At 36.8% G+C, this 24,308-nt stretch overlaps 1 protein-coding gene across 2 annotated transcripts in view; it reads right to left on the minus strand.

Moving 5' to 3' along the window:
- The window catches only part of ADCY8 (adenylate cyclase 8), a 115,692-nt gene that overhangs the window by 20,809 nt on the left and 70,575 nt on the right, over positions 1-24,308 (minus strand). Inside the window, exons 7-12 of one of the 2 annotated variants that reach the window (XM_014264428.3) lie at positions 20,648-20,918; positions 14,766-14,963; positions 8,535-8,635; positions 4,360-4,561; positions 1,874-1,963; positions 369-541 (exon numbers count right to left, since the gene is read on the minus strand). In XM_014264428.3, coding sequence (XP_014119903.1) covers positions 369-541; positions 1,874-1,963; positions 4,360-4,561; positions 8,535-8,635; positions 14,766-14,963; positions 20,648-20,918 — 1,035 coding nt within the window. The remainder of the gene's footprint in view (positions 1-368; positions 542-1,873; positions 1,964-4,359; positions 4,562-8,534; positions 8,636-14,765; positions 14,964-20,647; positions 20,919-24,308) is intronic. The other variant, XM_014264426.3, reaches the window with a different exon arrangement.

Genomic DNA, 24,308 nt, shown 5'->3' on the forward strand with positions numbered 1-24,308 from the left:
ATCAATCATTCAATCCTGTTTTCTTAAACTGAGGGGAATTTTTCAACTGATATCTCTGGGGCTTTCAAGAATAGAAATGACCAAGGTATGTGCATTGCAATGCATATTTTTAGTCTGCATTGATAGACTAGAGAAGACATAAAAGACAGATCCTGATCAATATTTAAATGCCCTCATGAAATGAACATTTTAATAAAAAGGCTTGAGAAAAAAAAAACAGGTTATGAATCATTTTGAATTAGTCATTGCCTGCTGCAACCATCACTCCACATTTAACTATGGTGCTATCCAATACTCTCATACTCTGGCAAGACTTGAACCATCACCTTGAGAAAAAGCAGCTTCTGAAGGGGGCTGTGAACACTTACTCTCCATTGTGGTGAAAGTTGTCATATTGCAGAAATAGGGAAGCATAAATGGTCTCAGTCAGCAGAGAGTAGATGGCAATCATGATGAGAAGCACTGCCAGCTTCAGGACAGAGTTGAGACGAAGAAAGACTGCACAAGTCACCATTGCCAGCACACCAGTGAAGACAAAATACTGCACAGAAAACAGCACTGGTTAATCCTGGTGATCACAGATAAGCATCTATGTAAACAATCAAGTAACCAGAAGTATGGGAAGATTATTTTGGATTTCAGTGCTCGGCCAAGTCCTTTTAGGGCCCAGGCACTTTGAAAATAAATGTTTTGTTAAAATAGAAGTGAAATTACAAATTCTATATTTTTCATGGTACCTCCATGTCAGCAAAGATCATTTATTTTTCTGCGTCTTTATAGCATTTTCATTGCATTATAAGTGAAACAGCATCCTCTATAATTAAAAGAGGAAAGGGAGAGATGCTGCATGCAGTAGTTTGCTACTGAAAAGTCTACTGGGTGAAAATAATTTATATTCCTTTGGAGTCTAAATTTCCACAAGACCCACAAAATACTCAGGATGGGAGAATCATGTTTCTACTTTAATTCTTCCCATGCTGCTGGAGAGAGGATAAAGCTACAGATTTGGACTTTTTTTCCTTTTTTAAAAAAAAAAATTAATATTGTAGATCTAGCTTGGTTACATTACTATCTTAAAATGTGATGCCTGGAAGTTTTATTCATATCTTATTTTCTAATCTTTTCATTGTCTCATTTTTCTCAATGATTAGTCATCTGCCAAATGCAATCCATGCAGCTGATACTGGATAGAGAGAGACAATCATGGCCATGAGCTCTTCAGACTTTAAATAGCAACATCAACACCCACAGTCCAAATGTAGTTTAAATTAACTCCAATCACACAGCTTTAGGAGTGATTGTATTCATTTTTCAGGGTACAGCTTTTCTCTAGTACAGTTTCTCTGTAGGAAAGTCTGCATCCCTGCTGTTCAGAGCTTACTGCTGGCAGTATCATGACACTGCCATATGACTTTCTAAGCAACATACTTCTCTTATCTACACATGACCAACACTATGATTTTGTTGCCTGCTTGCTCATCTTAGAGATGGTTTCTTTAATTTTTTTTCTTCAAAACCAATCCTAAAGTAACCATAGCAGTTTAACTACTCTCTTTGTCATGTAAGAAGTTTTGCTCTCCATTACATTCATACGAATTAGGTAATGTGTTTTATTGCACTAGGTTCATTAAATCATTGCTGGGTGTGTTCCCAGGATAAAGGTTCTGTATAATGTTCAAAGGTTAAATTTTATTTGTAATGCCCCATTAGATCTTAAGGTTAATTCCTTCTGTAACCAGCCTCTGCTTTTTCTATCAACATATGGAAATGTTCCTTCCTTCACAGTGTTGAGCCCCTGACTCCACCACAAGGTAGTGGTTGCCATATGACCTTTTTGGATTCATCTCAGATTGAAAAGTACCCTCAGAAATACCTCAGGACAGGAACAGATGTCTGTAAAAGAGGCAGAGGAGTTGAAGGTTTGGTTCTTCAGGACTATTGGTTTGTCAAAATCACACCACAGCTGTGAAGAAATAAAACAAAGTCAGGGCTATGTTGTGCACTGGTGACTAATTGCTTGTGTGGGTCTAGGGCTGGGACTGGGTGACCTGCTGCTCTCCATGCCAGATCCCACCTGGCACCAAGAGCTGGATAAATGGGCAGTAAAAAACATGCTGTGGAGATGAAATGGAAAAGGGGAGATATCTGTGCTGCAGATATTCAGCATCTGATCAGCCTCCCTATGCTCTTTTACAGAGTGGAAAGATGAGCTCCTCTGGGACTTCCAGAGGATTCACGTTGGACTCTTCAGAATGACCTCTCAAAGTGCTTAGACTTTGCTACAAACTAAAGAGAAAATTATTAAATTGGGAGCACAAAATCAGATTGAATGTGTGCCCCTTCTGCAAGCTGTTTTCATCTGCTATGGATAGTGTTATCCTTTTGGAAACAGGACACCTGACCTTCATTTTCATGGTATCACAGAGACCTAGCTGTACCAAAACATGATGTGGTCCTAGAACAGCAACTGTGATGCTTAGAATGGAAGGGAATAAAAATTCACTCATGAAACTATGGTTATGTATTATGGATTATGTAATATCGCTTTTTGTTATTATGACCTGTGTTGATTTTAATGGTATTTCCAACCAAGAGCATTAGATACAAAGAAAAGAGCATTGTAGAGTTGTAATACATTATAGTCTTAAAATAAAGGAAAAAATCATTAATTGCTTCTTGTTTTGACACTTAAAGCAGATGGAGTCTCCTGTCATATATATTTATTTACTCTGGATGATTATAATGGGTCATGTTATCAACCTGGTGTGTACAAGCTAGTTAGAGGTTTTTTTACCCAATAGTTAAAGAATTCATTTAATGAGGCCCAATTTCTTATCATTAAATTCCAATTAATTTTGAACTTGGCACTCTTTTGTTTGTTCTTTTAGCCACTCAGCCATCTCTGCAGTGCAGGAGTATTACCTGGCTGGCTGTGCACTCTTCCATGACACCAGAAATCAATGGTACTTTCTGAAAATTTATGAGGTATAGAACACCTCTCTGCAGGGCAGAATGTCCCAATATCCCCAGGTGTTTTTTCAAGAGACTTTCAGGATCAGAAATTTAATTTTATAACAATAAGAATGCATGTAAGACTCACAAGGCTCATTTGCCCCCCTGGTGAAACCAAAGCTTTATGGCTCAGAAAGCATCTGAGTCTTAGACCCCTACAATTGGCCGCATTTGAACTCAGTGAACACACAAAGCTGCAAGGCTGAGAGGCATTACCTGTTCTTGAATGCATGCAGGTCCCTCCTGAACAAACTATAATTATGGAAGGACTTTGACATATGAAATAATGAGAGTATATTAATATTGTCATTTCCTATAGAGATCAGGACTCAGTGGCTCAAGTCATTGTCCAGCTAAATATATGACAATATATATGACTGTTTCCTGCTCTATAGAAAACCACTGGTGTGACAGTAAAATGTAATTTTCTTTTGACAGTCTTTGGATTAGCTAACTCAAAAAATTGCAGAGGACAAATCTTAAAAAATAATGCACAAGAAACCAGGGGAAGTAACAAATTTGGTATAGATAGTGTGTTAGAAATTTTTTTTAAGATAAAGACTAATCATACCAAAATCTTGTCTGTAAGGTATTTGTTATACATGATTTAAAAACTTCTAAATTCTAAAACATTGCTTAGTGTTTGTATTGTAATGCACCACTGTCCTTTTCTTCAGGAAGTTTTGAGCCCAATTGGACTTCCTGACATTTACTGTACTTATATTTTTTCAGTAATGATAGGAAAGCATTTTTCTTTCTTTGACTTACTCTCCTATCAGTGATACTTTTAATCTATCCGTGAGATATTTACCACATTCTTGGCTCAGACCTGCCAGGTTGTCTGACACTGTAATCTGCCTACATTATGCAAAGCTCTCTCATGTTGCTGAATATGTCAGGATAATCAGGGCTCTATTGGAATTTTAAAAATTATTATTCTAGCAATTGTTTTCTTTTTCTTAATAATCTAAATAGTAGTAGAACTGTAAGATGAGCTGAGAATTTATGAGAGGAAGAATTTAATATCCACAAGCATTTTTTGGATTGACAGTCTCTAAGAAAGTATTTCAGCATGTCAGAAAATTACAAATGGTCCTCAAAGAGTGGATATGTTGGACAAAAGGTTTTAAAAATAGATGACACTCATGAGGGAGAAATAATTAGATATTTCAGAAATACATAGATCAAGCAATGGATTGAATTTCCTGAAGCTGTGATGCTTTGCCTTTTTTATGTTATCTAAATCACAGACTGCTTATAGACATAGTTAGCAAGTCCTGCAGAAAGCTTAATAATTCATAAATCATCTTTTACTGTATAATATCCCTTGGTTCCCTATAAGCTTACAATATTGATGATGGCTCCAAGAAAATTAATCAGAATGGATGCAAAGATAATGACATTCCTTGCCAAGTAGGTCTCATTAATCCAGCAGCAAGTTTTCCGGAGCATTAAGGGTAAACATTTGTAATCCTCTGCTGTGGTGATCAGCACGAGAGCGGAGTGCAGCATAATCAGGATAGAAAACTGAATGACCATTGGGATCACTCTGGGGAAAAAAAAAAAGAGAGAATCCAGCATTAAATCTCAGCACAACCGGTCAATAAATCAAGGGAAAAGCTGGACTACATGTCCATGCAGCCCTAGTTAAGAGAGTCAGGAGGGCTCATCACCTGTGTGGTTTTGGATACAATTCATCTCACTGCATAGTAGTCTCTCAGGTTTATGCAGATGGAAGCCAACATGATATTCACATTAACTCATTCTCCAGTGGCTATACTTTGATCCTGGGTTATGGACACTGACAGAGGGTCATGCAAGATTAATTCCTTCAGTTTCCCACAGTACAGCAGTATTCTGCAACAGCTTTCTTGCTTTGCAAAGCCAAGGGACTGTGATCCGATTTGGAACTGATAGTTTCTAACTATACCTCAGATATATATAGATAGTCTATATTTGCTGGTGTAGCTTACCAGTTCTGCTAACCTAGCCTGATCCAGCTCTGAACAAAACCAAATTCAGCTCTTCAGCAAGATTAGGATCAAGCCTCAAGAGGTCCAGCCTGAGGACACTAAACATTAGTACTTATTTTGGACTGCCAAACTCTACATGTAAGACCCATGTTATTGAATTAAGATACTATAAAGGGAGCATCTACACACCTAAGTATGGGATATAAACCCAAAATTGCAGAGTAACCTGATTACATGCCTGAGAAAATGAAACCTTGTGTTTGTTCACAATAAATTTATAGGCAACAAATTTTTTTCCACTGTAGCTGTTCAATTGAAGATTGATGTGCTTGTCTTTTGACTAAGCCTGCTTGATTGAAAGCAAAACTGAAGGTGGCATAGTATGACCTCTGAGAAGAACAATCCCATATCTGTGCTGAGATTTTGATGGGAGCATGCTGATAAGATCAAGTACAATAAAATGCATTGATGAGGTCAGAGGAATCCAAACAAAAAAACTGTAATAATTTTCTGTCCATCTGAACATCTCCCAGAACTAGGACACCAGGCTTGGATTGCCCCTTCATTCAAGAAGAGGTTCAAGACCAATAGATTTTCTTTTCAGGGATTCTCTTACTGCCAAGATCAAGTGAAGTTTAAAAAGAGCTTTTGCCTTCCCTCTTTCTGATGTACAAATCAACTGATTTGAGCCAAAAGGAAAACTTACGTAAAACAGAAGATGGAAGTTTTTAAATTTATAACAATTTGAAATATGTTTTTCTTTTTTCCTTCACAAGAATAACCCAGTCAAAAATGGACAGAAATAAGAGTATTTCAGCAGTCAACTCTAGTAAGACCTATTGTCCATGTGAGCATATAAACAGTTCATTGCAGGAAATTGATGAAACTCCCAGGCCTCTTTAGAAGGACAAGATGAATCACTGCAAAGTTGGCAATGTAATATAATGGGTTCATAAAGGGCAATCATGGTAAAAAATATGACATTAATTTATCTCACTTAGATTAATTTTCCCAACTCCATATTTCAAAGAATGAAAACTATCATAAAGATTTTTAAATTCACGTGCATCTGCCCTGTCAGGGAAAAATGCATGAATGGATCAAATATTTATCCTTAGGGAGAGAGATATAAACAGAGAAAATTCTGAAACTTCCATACCTATTAAATTTGTGGTTCCCTTCTTTAACACACAGACTAAGGTAAACTCTCTGGGAAACTCCCCCGAGAACCTTAGTAATATATGTTCTATGACAATTTAAATAGCATTTTCACCAAATTTTCACAAACAAAAAACTCAGCTCAAAAAATATTCACACATCTACTTAAGCAAATACAAAATTTCATCCTTGCTCAACAGAAATCTAAACTCATATATGTATTTTTAGGAAATGGGTAAGTTACCATGAGGACTGAATTATAGTTTGTTAGTGGTTTCATGGAAACTATTTCCATGGTTTTCCACCCTAGTATTTGACTTCTCTGATATTTACCAGAGGCATAACAAATGAATATGCAGTTATTTCAAGGATTCTCTGAATCCAAATCCTGTCTAAGTTTGTGATAGTTTGTTCAATTGCTCATGCCTTGAACTGCTTTTAGAACTGGAACTTAGGAAATTTGTACTTCCAGATTATTTTCTCATCCAATATGTTTAAGCATATTGAAACCTTCTCACTCAAAACCCCTATCCTGTTATTTTAGGGCTGCTCATCTGTTGACAGGCATGCTTTTTAAAAAATTGAAACACTTTTTGAAGCAGATTATCAGAACATTAAAAAAAAAAAAAAGACCAAAATTTGTCTCCTTAAGCCTTGATAGTGATCTTCAGCTCCTGACAGAACACAGGAACTGCCAATAAACACTCATGTATCTCCAAAGCTTCTCTCCAAAAGGGGTTGTGGTAAATAACCTTTCCCTAAATATCTTCCCAAGTTCTAGCAATCAAATTTCCAGGGCATTCTTGAAGACAAGGTCACATTTTTTAAAAAAATCTCTGCTGATCTTTTCTTGTAGGAATTTATTTAACCTTAATTTTAACCTATTTGTATTTGCAGCCTCTTTAAAATTCAGTGACAAAAAGGTCCTTAGGGAAAAACACAAGACTCCTGGCAAGATGAGAAACTAGGAGGTGAGACAGCTGCAGGCAACGTGTTTGTGTGACTCCTTCCCCCTCACTCCCATGGCACCAGACACCCTCACAGGAGTTAATAGAGATGAATCTGTGCAGGTAGAAAAAAAATATCTTTTTTTTTTTTTAAATCTGATATGGCAGTGATTGATATAGCAGCAGAAATCTTTTTGGAAAACAGGTTCTGTTAATAAGATCCATAAATCTTCTTGTACATACTGAGGAAAAAAATAACAAACAAACAAACAAACAAACAAACAAACAAACAAACAAACCCCCATCTACCAGAAGTGAAGAACTTTAAATGTGTACTGGGAGAAGAGCTTTTAAAAAGCAAGGAAACTTACTGGGAGCAACATAGCACATAAGGAACAACAGAAGGTCACATGCTACTCCAGGTACTTTGTCAGCTGAGAATTACAAAACATATGAGACAACACTGCTACAGAATGTATTTGCTGCCTGCACCTAACCCCCACTTTGGTGTTCTCAGACATCAACCTGGTAACTCACATCTTCCAGAAATGATCCAAGAAATCTTGCTGCACTACTGTAACACAACAAGTGTCTTATTTCCTGTACAAATAATATATTTTCAAAGTTACTCTGCTGTCAGCCATAAGTTAAGGGTCATCTGAGTGCTAGAAACTACCCAAGAAATATGTTATTCTGGGAATTTTAACACTTGCACTGTGAAAGACCAGATGGGACCAGAGGGTTGTTACAGTGGCAGTCCTGTTCTAGAAAACTGACCTCAGTCCTTGAACATACTCTTGTGATCTCATTATTAAACTGTAGACAAAAATGCCAAATGATATGTTTGAATCTGTGAAATGTGGACACCAAGGTCTCATCTATGTCAGATTTTCATCACCTTGATAGCAATATATTGCTTGGTCAGCCCCAGAGGAGAGCAAAGTGAAAACAGATCTACCAGATCACCTCCATGCTTATTAATGGCCTGAGATTGCTTTTCCCAGCTGGCCAAATCACATTGTCAGCAGCAAAGCATGCAGTACAATTCTCTTACAAAGCATTTATTAAACAAAACCAAGAGAGTCACTGATACCCAGTGTGATTATCAATCACTTAGCAAAGAGGCACAGCTATTGTTCTGGATCATGTTTCACCAGGACACACTGGAGCAAATTTTTGTAACTCAAAATTTCCACTTAACTTGGTGGTAGTTCTACTTGAAAACATGACAACACCAGCACATGTTGCTGTCTAACTTGAAAACACGTAGCTGTAGATATTGTGGTAAAAAAATAGTATTGCAAAAAAAGTGACCGAATATTTCCAAACACTTCTGGGGAACGAGCAGATTTTATTGGTTCATTGCACATCAATCCTAAAAATATTGTTCCACTGTGTCCCTAAGAGTGCCTTCAGATATATAGAGATATATTTCTGTATTTACCTGGAAGAAGGGAGCAAGCTTTGGATAGCGGTGATAAATACAAGAACAATAAATGCACACACCAAGTTTGATTTGAATACTTCATCCCGCATTTGAGAATACTAGAATAAAAAAAGAAAACACACACAGAAAAGTAAATTAGCTGTTAACACATGAAGTAGTTTCATTAAGCCTGATGTATATAGGAGACATGGGGAAAATTAGCACAATGGACCAATAAATCAATAAACCTGAATTTTGTTTGAAAATAAAACCCATCAAATAAATTGTTAATAATCTGGTAAAATGTTTTAACCAAGACAGCAAAAATCTGTAATTTGAAATACAAAATTTTTCTGCTTTGTTCAAAATTATTTGCTTTAAAAATCCTGAGGTAGATACCAGGAGCTTGTGCTGCTGTGTGGAAAACTAAACATTTAATTGCTTAATAAAATACTTTATAACCAGAGAAACCATGAATTTCCTCACATGAAGACAAGCACTGGAATCATCTGTGACTCTGCATGCATGATGGCACAGAGGGGTCTCCATGATGGTTAAATTGAGGCTGCTCTGCTATTTTTCCTAATTTTCTTTTTTAAAGAAAATTATCTAGTTAGAACATTCTGAAACTATTTGGGATGCTGGGATGCTGAAACTCTGTATCCTAACAAAGTCAGAGGCTCTGTGGAAACTTGGCAATATGGGCATTCTCCAAATGTAAAAGACTATTTGAGGTGCACTGTCATAAAGATTTATTGAAAAAATATTTTTCTCGAGCATATCAAACAACTGTGAATGCTATTAGGTTCCATTTTTAATGGAAATTACCCAGAAATGGAGTAACAGACACATCGATAGACCACAGTAGATCAGTTAAAATGGAAATATTAACCAAGTCCTCAGCTGTTATTTATCATTGCTAATTCAATTAAACTGCAGCTGTTTACAGCAGCTGAAGATTAGTCCAGAGGAATATGTTTTGTAATTGCAATTCTCTATACCCTTTATGGATACCACCAAAGTTTCTTTGTATTATAAGAAATTCTGCAAAGGCTTGCCCCAGTCATTTTTCTTCCTCTGAAAAATAACTTCATTTTGTTCAAACCTTTGCTATTTTAAAGGGGCTGAAAAAAAGGTTATACGAGTCAAAGCAATATCAGATACCAGAATCTCTCTTCAGGTATTTGGAAATAGAGAGATCTGCTGTTATTAATGCCTAGAAAGCATTATCACATAAAAAAAAAAAAAAAATTAAGAAATGTGTCAAGAACATACACTGAGAGAGTCCAGCTTTGAACTGGATTTCATAGCTAATTTGCTCTTGAAAGGGAGATCCTAGCTTAAACTTAAACTTAGACTTAGACTTAGACTTAAACTTTCCCTACGTGGATCTTTGGCTGGGACATCATCTCAGCACAAACATCTGATCAAAATAGTCGCAAGCTCCCAGATGGAAAAAAAGGTTTCACTTCCCTACTCCCATTTGTCATGAGTAAGAGAGGGGGGACATTTGTTGATGTCCCTCATTTTGACTCCTCCTCTCCTGTGATTCCACCTCGTGTCTGCTGTTGGCAGTATCACTTTGGCATGATTTTTGGCCACAGGTAATTCCACTTCATTTTGCTGCTGGAGCCCCAGAGGCACTGACCCTGATTTCATGTGCAAGGAAACAGAACTGCATCAGTCTGCATAAATAATGGACCAGGGCTTTATTCAAATAGGAAAAAGAAAGGTACATTCCTTAAAATATAACATGAAATCCCAACTGTTCCATAGGGAAATTAAGGCAAACTAGATGAATGAAGCACAAACATAGAATGGCCTGCTGTGTTGAGCATTATGTCAAAAGGATGGATGCTGTGTTCTAATCAGTAACAACATTCTGATGAGGAATTGTTGGCATCCCTAGGCAGCACTGAAATAAATGATAAATGTAGCAGCTCTGTAGCAGTCTACCCCTTAATGACTTGGAGAAATAATTGAAGGATTCACTAAGCCTCGAGGCCCTTCAAAAATCATGGGGAGGGCATGTCGCCAACCAGAGCTGTGTAGAGTGGAGGAATTGTGATGTGACCTTGTCTGCAGTGAAAACCTTCCCTGGACACCCCACAGAGCCTCCTGTGCTGGTGTGACTTGGTCATGGGCCAGTGAAGGCTCCCATGGGGCTCAGGCCATTTACTTGCACTGCTGGGAGGAAATACCTGCTGGCTGAAACTAAGAAAGGCCAGGATTCTCCTGTTGAGAATCCTGCTTATTCCTCACCTCTCTCCTCCAAAGCCTCTTTGAAAGGAAAGAACCAGTAATATGACAGGCTTCACATGTTCCCCTAAAGAAAATGTTTGTGCACTGGGGAGGAAGGTGTTTGGTCTTATCCTCCCTGCTGCTCCTTGACTCAGAGAGGATCTTATAGATGCAAAGGGAGACCATTTGTTCTTCATCAGAGAAGTTGGAAAAGTTTCTGCAATGCAGGAGAGGAATGGGAGAATATATTTCAAGAAGTCTAAGACAGGAGAGAAAATGAACTTCTGGGAAGACGAAAGAGGAGACAGAGATCCAGCTGCTGATCAACAATAGAAAAGTTGCTGGACAGGCACAGAGTTTGCCCAGCATCTCTTGCAGACCTCCTTGCAAGTGGAAGTTTCTGAGTTAAGGAAGGAGGTGATGCCTGTGGCCACTGAGATATAGCAAGCAGGAGGAGCAAAATTGTTTTCCTACCCATGTAATTTCTATTTATGTTAGCAGTCAGAAATTGTGAAACAGAGAAACTCAGATATTTAGGTCTAATATTTGAACTAAGAAAATGTGTACTTTGAAATTCAAAGCTCTTTTGATATTTCCACTGTGCTCACCTCACAGAGAATACGTAAATGTTTCACGTCTAAAACCAGCCTGTTTTCTAATCCAAGTACAAATACGCAGGAAGACTTTGAATATCTTTATACAAACCTTTACATTGGAAACTTTCTTTAATAAATCCCTACCAGCATGTAAAATTCCCTGTCCTGTGCCGCTGCTTTATCATGTATGAAAGTATATAGTATGGATATTTTAAAATTGCTGATATTTAGGGAGATCATCATGATGATATCTTTTAATTATTGGAACAATCTGAAGTAGGATCAGATTTTCCTATGAGCCATTATATAATTGGAAATTTTAGTATCTTTTCATATTACCATCAGAAGTACCTTCTGTGATGATCTGCATACATGCTATTTGTGAAAAAAAAACTCTAGCAAAATTGAGGGTACATTGTCTCTAAATGATATATCAAGCATTAATGAGTGAAATACAGGTTGTAATGACCAGTCAATTTCAGTAAAGAATCTATAAGATATACCAGGTGGGGTCCTGCACAAATCCTATGAAAAATGAAGGATTGCAGAATTCATATGGAAAATAATGCCTGAGAGAGATAACCCATTCTCTAATGTGACTGCTACTGCCTGCTGTGGAATACACACTTATCCTGTTACCACAGAGGGACAAAGAGAGAGGAGTGACAAGATGTTCCAGTGGCTTAAACTGCAGTGACATAGCAGTTATCTAAACCAGTGAAAACCAGGATCTGTTCTAGCCCCATGGTAGTTTTGTGCATGTTGATTCCAGAATTATTTTGGGATTTTTTTCCTAACCTTTTGAAATCTTAAAAGGAGAAATGTGTAAATTTCCTGGCTAATGTAAACTTGATATCTGGGATTGCTTTGAAGTGAGAAAAAAAATCAAACCAACCCAGACTGTTTAAACAGAGGTCCAGTGTAACATTTCAGATCCATTCATGTCACCCCATGATCCCACATCATGGCAGTTACTAATGCTGAAGGAAGAAATGTAGTTTATTGTTCATCTGGTTACTCACTTTTCTGTCATTTGAGGCACAGAACATTAACACAATCTCACTGAATGAGGTAAAGGTAACAGTTCTTGGCCAGGATCTCAGCTATTTAAACCTGAATTTGCTGTATTTCCTAAATGGGCTGGAAGAAGGGAGAAAGTGGTGGTAACAAGATGGGATGGATGAAATAGTTGTTTTCTGCAGGAAAATAGTTCAAATATTACTTTTTCCATGACTTTCTGAAACCTATGGTTAAACACTAAGGTTAAAAGGACAAAACTGTAATTACTGTACATGCAGGAGGGAAGGGACATTTCCCATGCTGTTCCATAAGATAATTGCTCCTGTCCACAACAAGGAGGACACTATGATTCATCTTCCCTTAATCCACATCATTCCTTTGTATCCTGGTACATTTCCCATCACTATCTGAGCACCCTGAGCAGAAGCAAGGAGGAGCTGACCAGAGGCTGCCCAGCTGTTGGTGGTGCATGTGCCAGAACAAATAAAGCAGTGGTGACATTTTATAGAACTTCACTCCTTCCTAATATGAGAAACCAGATTAATTTGTGGAACAGAGAGAAGACTCAGTCAACTTTGCTGAATGGATTTCATATTTCTATTGCCCATGCTACTAGTTGGGACTAACACCTAAGGAAATATTGAATGAAAGCATAATTCTCCAAAGACTGCAGTCCAATTCTCAATTGAAAATATCTTATTGGGAAGAAAATGTACCAAATCTGCTAAAAGTTTTAACTTTTAAGTAGACTTTTTTCATTCAGATGCAATTAAAAACTTTATTAATAATTTAAATCTGACTTATGTAATGCGGTGGATTAGGGCATGGATCTTATTTATTTTCTTAAATTGCATTTAAATTGAATTCTACACTATCCTTATAGTTTTTCTTTGTGGCTGACAATTGTGAAATATTAAATAATAAGAGAATTTATTTTCTGGATATGGATTCTGATTCTGGGCAGTGTCCTTTTACATCAGCCCGTGCTTGGTCCTTGTGTGATTAAATAGCACAGTAAAGTAAGGTGAGCCACTGACAAGTTTGCTCATTCATCAATTGTTTGTGATCAGGCTGTTTCCTCCTTTAAACAAAAAGTTCAGATTCTTTCACCATATTTTTTTATCTTGTATTTTGAAAAGATTAACGATCATTCATGACTTCTGGGACTTCATGCAGTAATTAATTTGATATCGGAGATCTTGAATTTCTCTTGCTCTGGGTCTGTGTCAGCTTTGCATGATGACTGCACTGAAAGAAGTATCTTTATATCTTCCTTTTCAGCAGATAATTAATTGTGGATAATTTGGTTTTGGGGGTTTTACCTTGTGTCTCAGTGTAACTCCTCATGAGGAAATGCAATCTTGTATTTCTGTTCTAGCAAGCATTTGTTATTTCTACTTCAAGATTACTAGTGCAATAAGGGCTTAGGTATACTTCAGGCAGAATTTTTCTTTTCCAGTTGGGATAAAGCTCTCACTAATCAGCCTTCCTGAGGACTAGTCTCTCATAAATCAAGTACAAATGTCTGTTTTCCAGTGGAAGTAAGAGTGCTGATAGAGAAGTGAACCTCCATGCCTCCATGCTTTCATTTCCCTGCTATTTTTATTTCCTTTCAGTCAAATGCACATAGTATTGTAGACCTGCTGTACTGCACTGTCATAGCATGCGAGATTATCAAAGAAAGTCAGTGAAATTATTTGAGTCCTGTGCAACTTCACCCCATGCCATCAGCTTTCAAGGAGTGTTCTCCCATTACCTTATCCTTTAAAATTTATAACTTACATCTGGATGTAGATTGAAAGAGAAGTTAATGAGATCATATTGCTGTTGAGGAGAAGCAAAGACACAAACCATATTTAGCTCTTAGAAACAGTTTTTTTAAGAGGGATGTTTAAAACAGAGAGTTGAAAAATTACTCTTGACTTGAAATAAGTATTGCAGCTGCATAGAAGACATGAGAGGGATTCTATGACTAAATGGAAGGAACATATCTATATAAATATAGATCTGTATTTTTTGAATAGAAATGTAAGTTTATTAATATGCTCAATCACCATTAGCGCCAAAGTAATCTGCCATCTGACAGAAAACTGCTTGTACTCGATACCAAGTTCAACCCAGCCAGTGGTTGTTGTTTTCAGAAACTGAGTTTGTTCAGCGTACATATTTTCCAACAAGGAAATGCAATCATTTCAGCATTATAGCACCTGCATCATGTCACTGTGTATTATGAACTCTAGCTCAGCCCCGCCTTATGAAAACTGAAACAAAATGAAAAAGGAAAACAAAGCAAGAAAAAAACAACACAGGCCAGAACCTACAGCTTTTCTACTTCAGTGAACATTTATTACAATTTGAGTCGTTAATATTGCAGCTACCAAGCCCCAGCTACCTTATGCTCCAGGCTGGAGTCTTTAAACATCAGTGAAAAAGGCTTGATATGCTCTCTTCTCAATTTATCGCCACTCCGTAAGTCGATGGTGTGTTCTATTCGCTTGTTAATTTCCTCAGGCCCAGACTGGACATGCAAAGCTTGTGCAAGATGGTTTGGAAGCAGATTTATTGAATTTCTTGTTAGGGCAGCCAGAGTCTAGGGGAAAGCACATGCAAACAGAATAAACCTGCTGGTCCCCTTGGGTTAAAAATGCAATGTTTTAGTTCATGTTGCATTGCAAACCATTACAGCATTCCATGCAATTCATTCAATGAAATCTATAGAAGTGTAAAATCATAATTCTGTTCCACTAGACACATACAGTACATTAAGTACATTAAGTGGGACATTTTAATGACTTCTTTTGTACAGGCTGGGAGGTTTGTAGCTGCACTGAGCATTAGGACTATATTCCACTTTCCAAATCTGATATTTAATTATTAAAGCATGCATGAGGGGAGTACACACCAAAATCGCAGCAGAATATCTGACTCAATGGTGTGTTTTATTAAACAAGAATGGAAGCTATATAAAACAAAATCCACAACAAAGGAGTACTGAAGTTTTTCACATCTCAAAGTTACTGCATGTGTGTAGTTAAGGAACAGATCACTTAGTCAGGAGTGAAGAAGGTGACATTTCTGATTACTTCAGCTTGGATTTTCAGATAATATGTTCTTCTTCACTACTGGTATGTTTCAGCCAATCTACATTACAGTTAGGCTATATGATTTAATTTAACTGTAATTCATATTAGTATTTAAAATATCATCTCAAATGCATTATTCTTTTGGTATTTCAATGACTAATTAAAGGAAAAAATGAAAATACTTTTGCTTCACAAAGGAATTCTAGCAGATATAGTATGAAGGGTGTTTCAACTTCAGCAAAGAGATAGAGTTTGCTTTCATGAAGAGAATAACTCATTCCCATTTCATGGTGCCATTTCATGACACAAACCACAGTGAAGCAACTCTTTCCCACTTGAATGGGAAAAGAAACTCTACTACTGTAATATTCCCAAGGGTTAAGAAATGTTAATGAATGGAAAGGATGTGAAACTTCATACATCATAGCATAAGACATTTCAGCATTATTATGGGTGGGAAATAAAATTCTGCCTGAGAAAAGTTATTCCACAGGTCCTTCCTGAAAAGACCTTCAGCTCTATTTCCTCTTGGGCATTGTTGAATCAGGAACTCAGGATGTTCTGTCACCAGATGCCCCTGAAAAGCCAGGGGTGATACAAAAGAATTTTCTGATACAAATTCTTTTTTATCGCAGGATTACATTGGGCAAATGCTATAGGCAGGTTTCCCTTGTTAATATTCAAACTATAATAAACAAACACATTCTAATGAATCTGGGCTGCACATTAAAACACAGGAAGGGTCTCAAGTACCAACTGCCAAAGCTCAGATGACAACTTTCCTTACAATCCTAAAATCAAGTCCATGGACTCTGTAGTCACAGATAGTATTTCATATTCCATCTTATTAACAGTAATTTAAGATCCCAAAATACAGGCAGAAAATTTTCTCTCTGTTTCAAGTGAAAAGCAGTTTTCCTGTTTGTTTAGTAGAAAAAGGACTTCAGTAGAGAAGGTTTGGGATGGCACTCAACTTGAATCCTCCCTTCTCCTGTCTAGCAAATCACTATTATCAACATTAGGAGAAAAACACAGTATCAAAGAAACTTTTCTCATGCTCAGGTTTCAGATATGTCTGAACTCATATCTTGACCTGGGAAGAAACAATCAAGGCAAGTGGATAAATGCTATATTATTACACACTGTGACACTACTTTAGTTTAAGTACTCCTATCTCTTTTAAACTGAGCTAGGAAGAAAAGCTTTTATCAATTTGTGGTGTCTGAAAGGGCATGAGTGTGTCTGAAGTCCCTGCTAAAGGACAAGATCACATCACATGGTGGTGTGTAAAATGATTTCTTAGAATTACATTGTATTTCTGTTTCTGCGCTGGAAATAAGGGTGGAGAACATCCCTAATGTTTTTGATGAGCATTTTGTTTTATTTATACAAGGAAAATAATCTCAGTTCATCCTGTTAAGCAACTATATTTTGGTTAAAATTCAATTTTAAGCTGTGATTGATATAAAGGCTTGTCTCCTTGCTGAATGTATGAAGTGTTTTACATCTCATGGTAGATGAACATGACATATCACCACTATGGCCATGATACCTGTAGTATTTTGCAAAAATAGACTCTGAATTTGCATTTATATTCACAATATAACAAGGAAATTAATATTTTTTTCATAATTTTCTCTCCCTCATATACATGCACATACCTAAGAAAACTGCTTCCTGTGTTTAGATATAAAAGCAATGAAAAAACATCATGCAAATTATTGTCTCAAGAATAAGTCCTAACCACATTTTTTCTCTTATACCCCTCTTTGCTCCACATCTTTTAAGACTTCTTTATGCAAACACAAAGAAATATTGATTCTTCCTATTATCTCTCCCTCACTATTGTGAGCAGCTCTATGGAAGACACAGTTGTGAATTCTCCAACGGGCTTTTGAAGTTTTCTGATGCTGACAATAACCATTGATCATACAGGAACAAACACAAAATTCTTTAAAAAAAAAACCAACAAAACAACAAACGCTAGCCAAACTTGCATCTGAAACTGAAAGATTAATTAAAACAAACAAAAATAATAAACTTCCAACTTTAGACAAATTTTATAGAGACTTTAAAAGATTAGATTTAATTCCTTTCTGGGAAGTTTTCCTGTAAAAAAAGTCCAAGCACAAAGCTCTCAACAAGAATGGAAATTTTTAATCTGTGTCATTTAGAAAATCTTAGGAAGGTTTTGAATTACTTTTTTCATACTGTGAGCATCATGTTTTGGAAGGAAATAGGAAAATAAAAGGTCACATGCTTAAAAAGACGGGTTGGAGGTAGGATTTACCTCAAGAGGAAGACACCTAAATGAGGGTGTGTACAAGTTTGGTGTCTACCTGCTCGGTGTCTAAACTTCTGTTTCTTTCAATACACACTCCAGATACTTTCAGTTGCCCAATCATATGAAGATGTGGTCAGCAGAGATGCTTTGGGGACTGGACAATAGTCAGGAGCCAGAAAGTGTGGAACAAGACACAGGGACACCACAGTACCACTGGTCAGTGGTGAGCACAGCTGGGGCACCTCAGCACAGAAATAACAACAATAATTACAATGGGGCAGCTGTAACACACTGCTTTCCACCCTTTTCTTTAGACTTGTCTGTCATCTTGGCAGTCTTTTAGTATAGTTTCTATGCTCACTATTAAGCTTTACTACAACCACTACTAAGGTACACCTATAAAATACAGACATTTTAATATGCTGTTTTTCCTAATTCACATCCTGACAGGACCATCAGGTGCCTCCACCAGCACAACCAGTGACCAAGTTATGCTTTCAGCTACTCCTTTTCAAAGGTACATGGAAGAAATCCAACAGTCGTTAATTCATTCTAGAGGAGGAGGTCTTTTCTCTCTTGAAATAAAATAATTTCTGTCCAATTTTCTTTGTTTTAAGTAAGAAGCCTAGGCACTTGTTTCACTACCAGAAACCTCCATTTATATTGGACATGTCTAAATTTCAGACAAGAACTTTCACCCTTGGCTTACCTCACAATCAAAGCAAGGGCACATAGTGATAACTGGGCTATAGGTGTAGTTTTTGCTAATATCTGTGACTGCCTATAAAAAGTGGTTGTTTCTTACTCACATAAACACATCTACAATTCACTGATTCAAGCTGTTCATAGAACACCAGTTCAAGATAATGAGTGTGTGTTGGGATAAATTTGAGTTTAGCTTAAGAACATCCCAGAGATTTCTTTTCACATGCTTCCTAACATAACTAGAGTTAAAAGTAAGGTACATGTGATCAATTGCTCAAATTTTGTTGTAATTTATATTGAGTAAAGAAATAATTTAAATTCAATTGGCTAATATTCAAACATACAGAGTGATTCACTGCTGGGTTGCTACTTCTACAATTCTCAAAGCCTGCTGCTGACAGTGACCTTTAAGCTGCTTAATTAGTGTTATTAAATGCTTATTCTGTCCAAGACTGACACACCTCTGGAAAATGCTACTACATCCTAGTATAATTTAAATCCATCATCTGAATTTTTTAGCTAAAACACATTATTTATGAGCAATACTGCCTATTGTCTCAACTGTAAATTAAAAATTACATAATAATTGAATCATACATGGAACAGCAGATTTTTAAAATCCTGTCTCCACCAAAAGGCTTATTGTTAAACTGTGTTATATAAAATTACAGCTTTTCCCAACACCACTTCAAATTCTTTAAAAAAACCTGTGAGAAACTGTTCTAAAAGTAGATTGTTTATTGCTATAAGAAAAAGAAAGTTTTAAAGAAGCTGTTAAGCTATGCCTATTTCAATTACTTTCAAGTCCTTTTTACTAGTACTAGGAGTTGTTCAATAATTGGATAAAAATGGATAAAAAACAATCCTTTATTTTTTTATTTCTCGTTGTTAGCATCAAGGTCAGGTTTAGTTGAGAAAATGACCAAAAAAATTAAAGACTACTCTGCCCAGATTTCTTTGGACTACAGAAATTGGAATATCTTAAAGGGAAAGATATAGAGAGAGATGACAAGATAGTCATAGCAGCATGCACCCGTATCTCTAATTCTAATGAAATGACAATATAGAGACAGGTCAACAAAATATGAAGAGTACTGCAAGGCAGTGTACATGCAGATGCAGAGATGTACAGAACACATATAAAACAGGTGTTTTATATAACAGCAAACTGTGCCATGCTCCAACTCAGTTTGAAGAGATGAAGACACTGCTGTGGGCTGACTGATTGTGAGGTTTTATCACTTCTGAGCACATTTGTAAGAAGCAGAAGACAGTTGACAAAAGCAAGACCTCCACACAACAATGCTCAACAGACAGCTCAGACAAGTAGGAATAAGGGTGTGCAGCAGAAGAGAGGATCTATCATGTCAATACAGATCCCTCAAAGAAAATGAAGGAAAACTTCAGCTGACTGGATATTATAAAGACTCATCAATCCTCCAAGTGCAGTGGGAAGAGTGGAGTCTGAGGGCATTTTAACCTTTGCATCTTTAATTCCTCTAAACAATAATCATTTTTTTATACCATACAAGAATTGTTGGTTCCCAGGCTGCTGCAATCAGCTATGCAGTGCTTTTGGAAAATATCTGATCAGGAGAAGTTGCTATTATCTCATATTTCTATTGAGCTACAGATGTCCTTAAAGTCTAACTCAACTGCTAGTGAACTTTAATCGTCTCTTAGAGTATGAGTTTTTAATATTTTTTGTTAAAAAAATGAGACACTAAGAACCTGATTTCACAAGGTGCTTTTTTTTTCCTTCCCTCATATATCAATAAACTACTTTATGTGTTTTCCCCTGGGAAAATGCTCTTTCCCTCATCCTTTTAATTTGATGGCCCTACATTGAAGCTATGCAATGAGATAAACACTCTCACTAGAATGTTCCAATAGTTTAGTAACATTAGATTTATTTTTAATTAGTTTGTGGAGTGGTTCAATTAAAAATAAGCCATGCAGCATTTAATTTCAGTTGGGAAAAAGAAAAAAAAAAACAATGAACCCAAAATCTCTGCGTCACTGGCATTTTCCCAGTTTAGATACATGATTTTTCTGCCTTGAAACAATTTGTTCAATCCTCTACTGTTACAGTACATGTTAGAATAAAGGTTAGAGATGAAGTTTCCTCCTCTGAGGGCTCCATTGTTGAAGTGCACTCAATCATGCATTCATCTCAGTGACATTAAAGGAAGTTTGACTTACGTTTTGTTTTCCCACTATGTTATCAAATGGGAGTTCAGGGCTCCAGGATCCCTCTGTAAATGTAGCTCCACTGTTTCTCCTGTCAGAGGAGCTGACAGCCTCTTTCACAATATCTTCAGGTAAAGTCAACAGACTCTCCTCAGGTTGTTTAATTAAAAAAGTCTCAATGTTATGTTTCCTCAGGAATTCATTGCGCTCTTTGCCGTGCCCTTCTTCAACTTTATAATCCCCGTTCAGGCAGTCCAGAGTGGCTTTGGAGATGTGAATCCTCCTGTGTAAGTGAAATAAGTAGTAGCAAATACTGATTGTGCTATACTATACATAGGTTAGAAGGAGGTTTTGAACTCTATATTGTTTAACATCATGGATTAATACAAGGTTTTCTATTGCAAGCAATGGAAATTAAGTAGTGCATTTAAAAATATGAGCTTTATTTGTGGTCAAATAACCTCAAAATATGTTTAAATTAATAAGATGTCTTTAATGCACAAAATCCTGTCACAGGAAAAACACCTTGGCATTCACACCTGATACCTTTGTTCATAGTTAATAGTTTAATGGGAGACGTTAGCAAGTAAAATGCTGTTCTGAGTGAAAGAAAATTGTACTTCAGGGAAGTATGTTGAGAGAAAAATAAATAGTAGGCATTGGAGCAATTTATGTTGAAGTTCTTTAATTTTCTGCAGTTTCCTAAGGTAGCTTAAACATTTGAAATTAGTGGTCTGACTGCACCTGAAGTGAATTAGGGAAATAGGAGAACTATGCAAAGACAAGCAACATAATGATTTCTATTAAGACCAGGCAATGAGTTCTGTAATCTTTGGCCAAAGTGAAGTTGAATATAAGAGATCATATCCAAAAGAGCTCAAATTTTGGAGTGGTATGATAGAAATTTGGATGTCTTCTATCCAAAACATTTTTAAGGAATCTTCATGTTCCTGGATGTAGAAGAATTGCAGGCACCTCTAGAGCCCATCAACATGGTTGGCTATGCTATACTCTACAATGCAGCATCAAGAATGAAGTGAGAGTTGTTCATTAGGCATTTATCTGGCCCAAATAAAATAGTTGTAGTGACTTTAAACCAGCTGATTTTTTAAACTTTGAGTGCATGTAACTTTCTGAAGTTACATATTCCATACAGATTCCTAATATTTAGAGTGAGCTGAAATTCTTGTTCCTTTCTTGATGACACATGCTACATTGCTTTTCTCAGGCACCACAATTTATCTTTCTCCTGTGAAGGAAATGGTCCTAGCAAGTCCCTTGGGGACTCCCTTCTGTTACTCAAAGGATGCCAATACAGAATTGAATTGCATAATAGTTTGGTGGAATAAAATACTATAAGGGCACATATGATACATATGCATTGCTAGAAAATAAAGTCCTGGTTGCATTTAAGCAGTGTGAAGTGCCCAGGAGTATCACAACTTGGCACAAACTGTCCATGTGGACTATTAAATATCAATATCTAATTAAAAGCTTAAAAATTTGTCTCCCAGCCATTTTTAAGCTGTCTCAAATTCTCTGGTTCTTCCCAGGTTTTGTACAACTTTCTCTTTCTAAAGTCATGCTGTTATAATAATCACAGAGATTAGTAGTATTTTGTAGTGAAAAATCAGTAAAACTCATTATAAAACCCAGTAAAAATGTCTTTCAAATACAAGCAACTTTTGTCCAGGACTGAAACAGCAAAGCATTTGACCTCTTGGAAAGATGATGAAATTCCTAGCCCTAAGAAATCCAAAAAGGCTAAATTGATTTAAGTAAAGTACTAATCTAAAACTAAAAAAAAAAAAAGAAAAAAGAAAGAGAGAGTGATACACTAGTTGCCAAGGTGACTATCTCTTTAGATTCAACTAATATAACTTAGGAAATAAGGCCTTGAAATATAGATTTTATGATGGATATGGTAACATCTTTACCAGAGTATGGAGATAGCTATTAACGTGATATCCTTAAATGGGCCAAGTATTAATAAATAGTTGGCAGATTATAAGTATTTTCTGGCTTCATGTTTTGTTCTGCTTGCTTAAAAAAACTTAAAATGTGGAGAGATATCTTTTAATTTTTTACAAATACAGTACATTGAGAACCTGAGTATTGAAGTCAAAAAATATTGCCTGACCTATTCTTGAAAGCATATCAGGCCTGCAGTGTTAGATGATACCTGTCATTGGGACAACATTGAAAATTAATTATTACTTAGGATTTATGCAATTCACTACTGCAGAGTAATAACCACATACGCTAAGTAAAAACTATTAGAAAATGGAATCCTGGCAGAAGAATGTCACTGACTACAAGATCACAAAATTTCCTTCTCAGGTGCTGTGGACATGTTTTTTACTCTCAGAAAACTGGAAATTGCCATTTTTTTCTCAGTGCTCCTAAGAGCCTTCCCCATGGCAGCTGGTCTGGGGTTATGCTCCTTCTGTCAGGTGCAATCTCTCCCTGCATCTCCCAAGGTGGATGGGGCTCAGGGGCACACACAGGCATTCAGGGGGAGAGCAGAGCCCCTTTCCTGCTCTCAGGATGGGTAAATTATTTCCCATCCTCAGCTGCCTCCCTCCACTATGCCCTCAGGAAAATGCTGCAGTTCATCTTTGCTCTTGTTTCACACCCTGAGAGCAGCACTGCTCATAAAGCCAGGGCAGCTTTCCTGGTGAAGCTGCTCTAGGAAAGGGAATGACCTCAGTATTGCAATAAGTAGGGGGATTTCGGTGCTAGTGGCATGGAGAAGTAAGGTGAGGATGAAATAAATTTAACTGATCTATTAAATCTGCTCTGCACACCAGGAAACTCTGATGTAAATCACTATTCTGAGGGACTTGGTTCATTGCTGTCACACTCAGGCTTTGTTCTGCTGGCACACTGGTATCCAGGAAATCACTCTGCTCTGGCAGACTGAAAACCTGCCAGGCATTTTATCTGCAGCATTTTATCTGTGCATTTTCTGGGTTATTCATTAATAGCCATACAGCTTGCACACATTAACAGCAATAGACTCTGCTTTTTGCAGGTGTGAATGGTGAAACTTAGATTATTAATTTGCTCATGTGAACAAAGCATCCTCTTAGTCATCTGGCCTATTACATGGGATAAGCAGCAGACAATGAAATTTTTTCTGAAATTTTACACACGGGTGACATATGCAGAGTACAGAAGTTGTTCTCAAAGCATACAGAATTTCATTTTCTGCTAATTCCAATAAGATATATTAGAATAAAGGTTTACTATGTAGAAATGTGGAAGGGGCCTGCATTTGCAATATATGAAGAAAATTTCCTTCCAATTTCCTGGGAACATGACAGCTCTGACAGATCCTGATGTGTGTGTAGGGAGGACAGCACATGACTCAGTTTTGATGACTTAAAAATCTCTGTCATTCAAGGTGACAGCACCATTTAGATTTTCTTCCACATAAAGATGTCTGCTGATATTGCTTCCAAATTCTATGGCTAAAATTGGAATTGTCTAGGTGATCATTTCTACATTTTTCATCCATGGCAGGTGGGACTGAAAGTGAACAGAAGATTCCTGCAATCACAACTGCTCAAATCTAGGATTTGTATCTTCCAAACTAACAGGATATATAGGCCATATCAAGCAGAAATAACATTCAACTTTCAGGTGAATCAGCCACATCAAACACTCAGAT

Source organism: Zonotrichia albicollis, chromosome 1 (genome assembly GCF_047830755.1).
Source record: "Zonotrichia albicollis isolate bZonAlb1 chromosome 1, bZonAlb1.hap1, whole genome shotgun sequence".
NCBI classification, from domain to species: domain Eukaryota; kingdom Metazoa; phylum Chordata; class Aves; order Passeriformes; family Passerellidae; genus Zonotrichia; species Zonotrichia albicollis.